This window comes from Centroberyx affinis, unplaced genomic scaffold, assembly GCF_046629955.1.
Source record: "Centroberyx affinis isolate AG114_WGS23_722 - 3 ecotype Tasmania unplaced genomic scaffold, CSIRO-AGI_Caff_v1 ptg000393l_1, whole genome shotgun sequence".
In the NCBI taxonomy this organism is placed as follows: domain Eukaryota; kingdom Metazoa; phylum Chordata; class Actinopteri; order Beryciformes; family Berycidae; genus Centroberyx; species Centroberyx affinis.
In genome coordinates, this window is record NW_027279061.1 from 95,938 (window position 1) to 106,509 (window position 10,572).

The 10,572-nt window shown below is 39.1% G+C and overlaps 1 protein-coding gene across 1 annotated transcript; it reads left to right on the forward strand.

The window, feature by feature from the left end:
• The first annotated feature begins 5,912 nt into the window (after positions 1-5,912).
• On the forward strand, positions 5,913-8,044 carry LOC139641663 (gastrin-releasing peptide receptor-like). The gene is made up of 3 exons (XM_071516188.1): positions 5,913-6,328; positions 6,695-7,046; positions 7,730-8,044. The coding sequence occupies exons 1-3, from the start codon at positions 5,913-5,915 to the stop codon at positions 8,042-8,044; spliced, it is 1,083 nt and encodes a 360-aa protein (XP_071372289.1).
• The last annotated feature ends 2,528 nt before the right edge of the window (positions 8,045-10,572 follow it).

Here is a 10,572-nt window from a genome sequence, read left to right on the forward strand (position 1 = left end):
AGACAAAATCAAAAGGCTCACTGGTGAAGGCAACTATATTTCTGCTTCCTCTATCATGGGCTGATAAAATAATACATTTTGGTTGGTTTTCAGCTCAGGAAACAATGCTAATGATCTAACTATTGGTTCTAAAGCAGCAGGTTCATAGATGCAACGACACAATCAAGTTGTTAATTATATTCACCATCTTGATTTCAGCAGTGGTCCAAATAACAATAAGGAAGACCATCCTGTTCACTGCACTAATCTGATTGCAAAAAGTAACTATAATCCATTTACACTGACATGGATGCATAATGGTCTTCTTTTGAAAAAGAAAGTGATTACATGTCACAAGCATATCTGAAGATTAGAAAAACACTTAGGCTAAATTGTGCAATAATGAACAATCAAAACGTTGATAATGGGTGAGATAGCTTTCCATATGTTAACTAGAAAAGGTGCATTTTCTGGAGAAAATGCATGTGACTGCTGAGAGTGCAAACTGTGGCACTAGTGCAGTTTAGTGTGGGTACAGCTCACCCTTTCTGTTCGCTGTCTGTGACTGGTCTATCACTCTCCTCTTTCCCTCTTTCTTATCCTATGGTCTGTCTCCACTTGTTGTCTCTGTCTCATCTGCTTGACTCTCTTCCTGTTCTTCAGTTGCTGTCTCATTCTCTTGGTTAAAACAGGGATAGGTAACATCAACTGACTGCATCTACATACTGGTGCTGATACTGGTCCTATATATGTACCAGTGGCTGCATGTTGTGTGTTTGTGTGTGTGTGTGTGTGTGTGTGTGTGTGTGTGTGTGGGTGGATGCATACGTACCAGCAGCTGTGTGTGTGTGTGCGCGCGTGTTTTTGAACATGACTGTGGATCATCTGTTCATACTGAAACGGCTGAAGAAAAGTATAATATGTGTATTGGTAAAACTGTGAGAAATGTGGCAGTTTAAAACATTTCTGTGAAGGAGCTGTAATGAGTGTCAAAGTGATCAGTAATAATGTTAGAAATGTACTAAAATCTCATAATAGTAACAAGTACAAAAGTAAGAAAAAATGTAGGAAGGCTTATGTGTAAAAGGTGGAAGGAGTATGAAAGGTATGAAGTAGGAAGGCTATTTTGTGAAGGGTAGAAGGAGTATGAAGAGTAGGTATATATTCAGTAGAAAAAAAAAACAACGTAAGAAAGTGACAAGTACTAATGTTAAAAATGTACGAAGGCTTATATATAAAAGATGAAAGGTACAACAAGTATGAAGTATGAAGAGTGGGTATATATTCAGTAGAAAAAACAGAAAATACGAAAGTGACAAGTAATAATGTTAGAACTGTACTAAAATGTAACAGTACTAAGAAGTAAAAAGGTATGAAAATAATGTAAAAGACATGTTGAAATGGAGAAGAGTGAATTAAGCAGAAGAGCTGCATGTGTAAGAGAGCAGCAGTGCAGCAGAAACTACTGTGAAATAGAGTGGAACACTAGTGTCAAACAAACGTTAATATCTCAAAAACTATACATCGCATCGCTTATATATTGACATTGTGAGTGAGAGCAGAAATAGCTGAAGGGTTTGATGTATAATATGTGTATGTAGTGTTAAAGTTGTGTGAACTGTCACAGTTTTAAAATGTGTGAATTTAGTCAAAAGTACAGCTTGTACAGTCTATTAGAGTGTGTTATGACATCACGCACTCTAGGCTGGCTCCATAGGATCCAATTATAAATGTTGAAAAAAGTATAAAACTTAAACTGCGATTGCTCAAAAGGTACAAAAGGTATCAAAAAGCTGAAGAAGAGTAATAAAGTACTAAGAGTGGTGACCCGTTTAAAGTTTGAATTGAGTGTCTAGCTTACAGTATGAAAGAGTAGTTAGAGTTCAAAGAGGGCATGGTTTGAACAGTCCTCCCATAGACTTGCATTGTAAAAACAGGTACTAAAAAGTTGAATAGTTCAAAAAGTATAAAAGATATAAAAAAGTTTAATACATGTAATAATGTCCTCAACAAGCTGAACAGTTTAACGTTTGAATGAAGTTTCTAGCTGAAAGTATGAACGAGTAGTTAGAGTTCAAAAAGTGCTGACTTTGAACATTCCGTCCATTGACTTCCATTATAAAAAGTGGAAAAAAGTAGAATATCTTAAAAAGTAGAATAGATATCAAAAAGTTGAATACAAGCCCGCATGTCCTAAACAAGCTGAACATTTAGAAGTTTGAATGGAGTTTCTAGCTGAAAGTATGAAGGAGTAGATAGGTGCCAAAAAACGTACGGAAGAAAAATAATAAAGAGCGAGAAGATTATACCTGTGATTGCTGACTCAGCAATCACACAACCAATCAGAACACGGCTTCGCTTTGACATGCTTCCATTCTGACCGATTATGACATCATTGGAGCTGGACTGTGCTCTACCAATCAGAGCCTGTCTCAGCTGCACTGATGACATCACAATCAGAATTCTGGTGTTTGGTCGCAGCAGCCCAGGGGATAAAAGGCCGCGCTCGAGGTCTTGAGCTTCATACCTTACCTCGGTAAGGTATCCTCCCCTGGGCGCTGGTAAAACTGATGCTTGGACCGTGACAAGAGGCTCTCTTTGGCAACCTTCTTACACGGCCCTAATTTCAGACCAGATTGGACGCTTTATGGGCGTGTTTGGAGACTTTCTCTTTATTTGTATTTTTTTTCTAGCTAATTTTGATAGTTTGGAACAGGTGGCGTGGTGGCTAGTGGACGCGGTTCGTTGAAGAGCTGGTGGTTGGTACAAAGAGATGCAAACCCACCACCCAGTCCAAACTATCAAAATTAACTAGGAAAAAACTAACAAATTCTAGTTAATTTTGATAGTTTGGATAAGGTGGCGTGGCAGCTAGCAAACGCGGTTCACTGAAGAGCTGGTGGTTGGTACGAAGAGGCGCCGTTTGCGTCCCGCTGAAGCCAACCTGCCAGCCACTCCAAAGGTGCGGTCTGGCGGTTAGCGATCGCGGTTCGTTGAAGAGGTGGTGGTTGGTACGAACAGACGCGGTTCGCCTCCCGCTGAAGCTAGCCTGCCAGCCAGGAGCCTGCAAAAGATGGTCTGACGGTCACGATTGAGGTGCAGTTCGTGTCACGCTGCACCTGCCAGCTGCTCTAAAGAAGTGGTCTGGTGGTTAGCGGTGGCACTTCGTTTAATGCTATCTTATCTTATCTTATCTAATCTTATAGAGTTGTAGGCCCTTGCCAAAGTCCACAGTAAGAGCTTTACCAGGGGCTCCAGGGAATGCGGTGGGTACCACTGCTGGTGCTGCTGCAACAGTACTTTTAAGCCGTGTGGTAGGCCTATTAGTCAGTAGTGGCAAGCAACAACACTGCTGCTGCTGCTGCTACTACTAGGCCTAGCAGTGGTAATTCCAGGAGTTCTCATTACAGATATCTGAAATATTTTAAAGTAGCATTTTGGCTAGTCATAATGTAATGAGCGATATTGTAAATTAGCATTTAGGATATCTCTCATTACATTATGACCAACCAAAATGCTACTTCAAGATATCTCTAATTACATTATTACTAGTGAAAATGCTAATTTAAGATATCTTTTTTTACATGATGACTAGTCAAAATGCTAATTTAAGATATCTCTAATTACATTATGACTAGTCTACTTGAGATATCAAACACAAAGCAGAGTCCAGTTTGGGATGAGGTTGGGATATGACTGGCATGCTTGGTGACTGATGACATATGTGGTTTCGATAGTGAATGTCCTGCATCACAAACAACCTGAATTGAACAACATTGAAAAATGAGATTAATTTTGTTTTGTATTGCCCACATTACCATGATTTAAGAATGAGACTGTTTAATAAAGTGGAGCACAAAGATGGAGACAAAATGAAAAACCAAACAACATGGATTGTCATGGATTATCACTTTAACTGCCTACAAAAAGTTGCACATGAGAGTCATGGGTAGAGTCTTCCAGAAGTTTAAAGGCCTAAATTACTATGGATACCTTACAGAATGCATTGATATTGCAGACAATTCTTTCTTGAATACTAGAAAGGTGCAGAAAGGCTCTTGACAGCCACTTAAAACACTTCTTTGAAGCCAATTAAAACACTTCTTTGAAGGAGCTGTAATGTGTGTCCAAGTGATAAGTAGGCTAATAATGTTAGAAATGTACTAAAATGTAACAATAGTGAGAAGAAAAGCAAATTTGTAAAAGACACTTTAAAATGGAGAAGAGTGAAAAAATGAGAAGTATGTGTGTGTGTGTATCCAACAACGTGAGTGAGAGAAAAGCTGGAAGGTACTAGTAGTATGAAGAGTAGGAAGAGTAGGAAGGCAGTGACAAGTAATAATGTTAGAAATGTACTAAAATGTCATAATACTAACAAGTAAAAAGGTATGAAAATATGTAAAAGACATGTTGAAATGAAGAAGAGTGAAATAAGCACGAGAGCTGCATGTGTAAGAGAGCAGCAGTGCAGCAGAAACTACTGTGAAATAGAGTGGAAATGTACTAAAATGTGCTAAAATGGAACAATACTAAGAAGTAAAAAGGTATAAAAATATGCAGTTGGTAGGAAGAGTAGGAAGGCTTATGTGAAAAGCTGGAAGGTACTAGTAGTATGAACAGTAGGAAGAGTAGGAAGGCTTATATATAAAAGATGAAAGGTACAACAAGTATGAAGTATGAGGACTGGGTATATATTCAGTAGAATAAACAGAAAATACGAAAGTGACAAGTAATAATGTTAGAAATGTACTAAAATGTAACAGTACTAAGAAGTAAAAAGGTATGAAAATATGTAAAAGACATGTTGAAATGGAGAAGAGTGAATTAAGCAGAAGAGCTGCATGTGTAAGAAAGCAGCAGTGCAGCAGAAACTACTGTGAAATAGAGTGGAACACTAGTGTCGAACAAACGTTAATATCTCAAAAACTATACATCGCATCGCTTATATATTGACATTGTGAGTGAGAGCAGAAGTAGCTGAAGGGTTTGTTGTATAATATATGTATGTAGTGTTAAAGTTGTGTGAACTGTCACAGTTCAAAAATGTGTGAATTTAGTAAAAAGTACAGCCTTTAAAGTCTGCTAGAGTGAGTTGTGACATCACGCACTCTATAGGCTGGCTCCATAGGGTCCCATTATAAATGTTGAAAAAAGTATAAAACTTAAACTGTGAATACTCAAAAAGTACAAAAGGTATCAAAATTAAAGTGATAAAGTACCAAAAGTACCCGTTTAAAGTTTGAATGGAGTTTCTAGCTTAAAGTATGAAAGAGTAGTTAGAGTTCAAAGAGGGCATGGTTTGAACATTCCGTCCATTGACTCCTATTGTAAAAAAAAAAGTGGAAAAAGTAGAATAGTTCAAAAAGTATAATAGATATCAAAAAGTTGAATACAAGCCGGCATGTCCTAAACAAGCTGAACATTTTAAAGTTTGAATGGAGTTTCTATCTTAAAGTATGAAGGAGTAGATAGGTGCCAAAAAACGTACGGATTAAAAAGAAGAAAAAAAATAATAAAGAGCGAGAATATTGTACCTGTGATTGCTGACTCAGCAATCACACAAATAGCCTACTTTAAAATTAAGTCTGCAAATTGGAATAAATAGTTAATTTAAATTGCATTGTATGGATTTTGTAGGTGACGTAATCCAAAAGTAACTGAAAGTAGTTCATTGAGTTGTTAACCAATGGATTATGCTATTCTATACATTTTCAAACAGGTCTGCCGATACATACTGCATGTTAAATTAAAAATGATGCTTCCCCTTGGTCCTCCTCATCCTGATAGCTGCTACAGCGCAATGACGCACGCAACAGTATAGTTTATAAAGACAGTCCTCACCAAACGCATCAGACGAGAAGCGGGACAATTATTGTTAACTTCAGAGATTTCAGAATTGGTGAAGCTCTTCTGTTTCCTCCAGGCTAATAATTATGTCTTTGGAGGATTCATTCGTTTTCAGTCCCGAGGAGAACAGGCTCTTGGTTTTTAATTTCTCCAGAGTATCTTGGAACTACACAGGAGACCTGCAGGACTATTACATCTGGCTCCCTGGTATTGGGATTGCTGCTGTTTACGGAGTCATCATCCTCATCGGTGTCGTAGGGAATGTGACTTTAATAAAGACGTGTCTCTCCGTCAAGTCCTTGCGGACCGTGCCCAACTTGTTCATGTCCAGCCTCGCTCTGGGCGACCTGCTGCTGCTTGTCACCTGCGCCCCGGTGGACGCTAGCCGCTACCTGGTGGACGAGTGGCTCTTCGGCCGGGTGGGATGCAAGCTCATCCCCTTCATCCAGCTCACCTCGGTGGGGGTCTCCGTCTTCACCCTCACAGCTCTCTCCGCTGATCGGTACTTTTCAAACATGTGTGCCATAAGGGCAGTGTAGCGGTCAGATACTGCTCTCAAAAGTGCATTTTAGTAAATAGATGCTTATTGTTACATATCAAAATATAAGTCCCCATAGGAATATTGCAGTGATACTAAAAGAAATAGCCTACCATAAAATATGATAAGGTCACACACTGTAGATCTCTATAGGAATATTCTAGTGATTTTTGCGTTGTAATCTATCCAATACCAGCAATTGTTATTTAAATTAAAAAAGCAACCTTGCATTTTCACTTTTATCACTAGCTCTTTACCCCAGCCTATATTTCAGGTTCATTCTTATTTCAGGCAGCAGTGATGGTCCACAAAGTTTTCTTCTCCGTGTAGGTACAGAGCGATTGTCACCCCCATGGATATCCAGAGGTCCAGCGCTACAGTCAGTATCTGTGTCCGAGCAGCTGCCATCTGGCTGCTGTCCATGACGCTGGCTGTTCCTGAAGCCGTCTTCTCCGACCTGCACACCTTCAGGATCAGCCAGACCAACGAGACGTTTGTGACCTGTGGGCCCTACCCCCATGCCGGGGAGCTGCACCCCAAAATCCACTCCATGGCCTCCTTCCTCATCTTCTACATCATCCCTCTCCTCATCATATCTGTTTACTACTGCTTCATCGCACGCAGTCTGGTCAGGAGCACTTTGGAAATACCTGTGGAGGGACACTTGCATATTAAGAAACAGGTGTGGCAGGCTGTGAGCGTTGGTATGTTTGTCATTGTGAGGATATACACTCGAGTTTAAGTTAATATACTGATTATACATATTATTTTAATTTGCCATTTTATTTCCAAACCAGCCATTTGATAATAATTTGAGTATGCAGAATAGTTTTCATACGTAAAAGCATATGCATCAAACTGACAGCCCTCCCCCCATATAGGCCTATCTACACATATCCCAACTCTAACACACTCAAACACACACACACACACACACACACACACACACACACACACAGACATACACACATACATACTCAGTGTGGGTGTATTTTTAAAAAAGTAAAAAAAATAAAAATAAAAAGGATAAGAAAAAAGATGTCAGAAAAGACAAAATAGAAAATTAACAAGTACATAGCATTAACACACAGTTTGAGATGTAATTGGTATGAATTTCTCAGATTTTATTTTTTTTTCTTTCTGAACATTTGGAGGCACAGGAAGTCTAAAGTCTTCAGCTAAATAGTTATTAGCATTGTTTCTAAACTTCCTCTTAGACCAACCTATGTATCTTTATACTCAGAAATCCATCCATATACATTGTGCTATCTTTTTTTCAGAGATATAATAAATAGTATGTAGATTCTCCTAATGATTGCACCGTCTTGTCTTTTGACTTCTACTCTCTCTCTCCTGCCCCCTCAGATTGAGTCCAGGAAGCGTCTGTCCAAGACGGTGCTGGTGTTTGTGGGGTTATTTGCTGTCTGCTGGCTCCCCAGTCACGTGATTTACCTGTACCGCTCCTACCACTACAGCCAGGTGGACACGTCGCTCGGCCATTTCATCGCCAGCGTGTGCGCTCGCATCCTGGCCTTCACCAACTCCTGTGTGAACCCCTTTGCCCTCTACCTGATGAGCAAAAGCTTCAACAAACACTTCAACAAGCAGCTCCTGTGCTGCCGCCCCCCAAGTGGGTTGTACAGTCAGAATACTGGAAGCACAAATACAACCTTGGTGTAGAAGTGTCCATCACACTGTGGGCAGCTTGTATGTTGATGTGTGACTCTGTGAAATATTTTCTGACAATCCTATCCTTACATTGATTCAGACAGGGCATGTGTTTCATTCTGAGTGAGGAGTTATGGTCATATGGACAATAGGTTGTCAAGCCATTTTATGTATGAATTATTACATGTCTCTGCAGTATTTTTCCAGATCATTTTGATTTCTATAAAACACATAAATAGCCTAAATAATGTAGATGCCATTTAATAGGGAAATGGCAGATGATGCAAGGGGGTTCAAAAGGATTGGAAGAATCATTTTACTCTTCCATTAAAACAAAATAATAACTGTTGGGTGATGTTGGGTCTAAACTTAAGCTCAGGGGTGACCGCGCCTTTGCTGTTGCAGCCCCTAGACTGTGGAACAGCATCCCCCTCTCTGTCAGATCTGCCCCCTCCACTGATTCCTTCAAGTCCAGGCTCAAAACATACTTTTATTCTTTAGCGTTTGGATCCTCCTGATGTAGTTTGATATGTGCCTGTGCCAATGACTTGTCGATTTGTACCCATGCGCTGTGTATGTTGATGCTTATGTTGGTGTTTTTGTTTGTTGTCTTTTTATTGTGATTTTACTGCCTGCTCTGGTTTGTACAGCACTTTGGTCAATGTGAGTTGTTTTTAAATGTGCTTTAGAAATAAATTTGACTTGACTTGACTTGTTAATCAAACCAATAGGCTGCTGTTTGATACACTGCTTATTAATTGATTATTAATTATTAATTGCAGAACATTAATTAGTTTAATATTGTTCCCTGTTGATGTGTAATGTACTGGTGATATACATTATTTGCAGTTTAAAAGTGCACTCAACGTATTACAATACTATAAATTGTGCAAATTACAGAGCTGTGGTGTGCTGTGTGCAAATTTCTTGTTGTTTTTTATTGTCTTAAACCTCCACTGGTCTCTTGTGAGTGTTTGAACTGTAAAACCAAGCAACACCTCTAATAATAGAGAAAGGTCTCTTACACACAAGAACATGCATGGAACATCATGCACTGCAGGATTGCTAGTACTGACAAGGAGGTTATTTTATTAAAACAATTACTATTCTTTTGTAAAAAAAAAAAAAAAAAAAACTCTGGAAAAAAAAAGGAAAACTCTGTCCTTCTGTCTGTCTGTCTGCATCCATTTTGCTCCTCAATGGGTTGGCCAATCAATCTGAAACTGCACGTGGGCATTGAGCATTGGCATAGGCAGGGACTGACGAAGCTGATTTTTCCATTTTCCCAAATTTACGCTGTTTATGCGCATTTTTGGCAAGTCTGTGCGGAGTTGTGGCGCACGCATCCCCAGAAGTCTGCATGTAGTTGTGGTGTGCGCATCCCTGGGTATGGACTAGTGTCAGTAAAGTCAGGATTGTATTTTGTTTGAAAGGCAGATGACAATCATCTAAAAAATACCAGAGTTGTATGAACATCATGTGCTGAAGATGTTTGGATGTATTTCTATGTGTAACCCCTTACAGCATTAATCTTTATTAGTGAGTTTTGTGATTGTTACACCCTACATGATTTTTCTTTGAAAAAAACTCAAGAGTTTTAGGCGAGTTTATTGGTATCAGGAACAGAGGATAAGAAAGGCAAGTCATTCATCCTGCTGTATTTCTAACATTTCCATGAATGCAATATTTATTCCATTTGTCATCCAGATGGTGTCAACTACTGAATGAAGCTGCAGGTCAATTGGATCATAACATGAGGATAAATCAGTTTATTCTATTCTAGTCTTGAGATGCAGTTGTAGGACTCAAGGTGTCTTTGTTATGCCTAAGTGCTCAGCTTCTCCTTGTGTGACTCATACTTGATTCAGATTCAGAGTGAATTTACTGGTTGTCCCCCTCTTGTTCCTGACCCGGTCCCTTGGTGTGAACCCACTGTGAACTGTGCTCTAATAGAAACAGTCAACATCCAGGCTGCTTGATCTAATGTGGCCTTTGCATATGACACCTTCAAATGTCATTTTTGTCATGGTGTAAATATCAGTGACAATTAGACAACATATGTCTGTCATTAAGAAGTTTTGCTGAAGGCTGCGTTTTTGTTTCCTGTTGTTTGGGTAAAGAAGTGTCCAATTAAATCAAACTCAAACAAGACTCATCAAGTTTCTGTGGAGGTGACCTTTTCCAGATCTATTTAGTGTGGCATATGAATAAATTCGCCTTGAGCAACATCAGGTACACACAACTCTTTTTTTTGCCTCCTCTCACCCAATTCCTTAATACTCTCCATTTCTCACAGTCTGTGAGTCTGTATCACAAATATTATGCAACCTGGGACATGTCCCTAGAAGATGTTACAGGGCCACTTCAGCTGATTTAAGCTAATCACAAAATAGATTTTTGTACTCTTTTTATGCCTATTTGGCTGCTGCATGACAATATCAAAGTGTATCACCATAAATGCATTTTGGAATAATGAAAAATACATAAAATGTTTTATTAAAAGTACAAAAATGCAGCACAGATCTCATTTTTGAATGTAT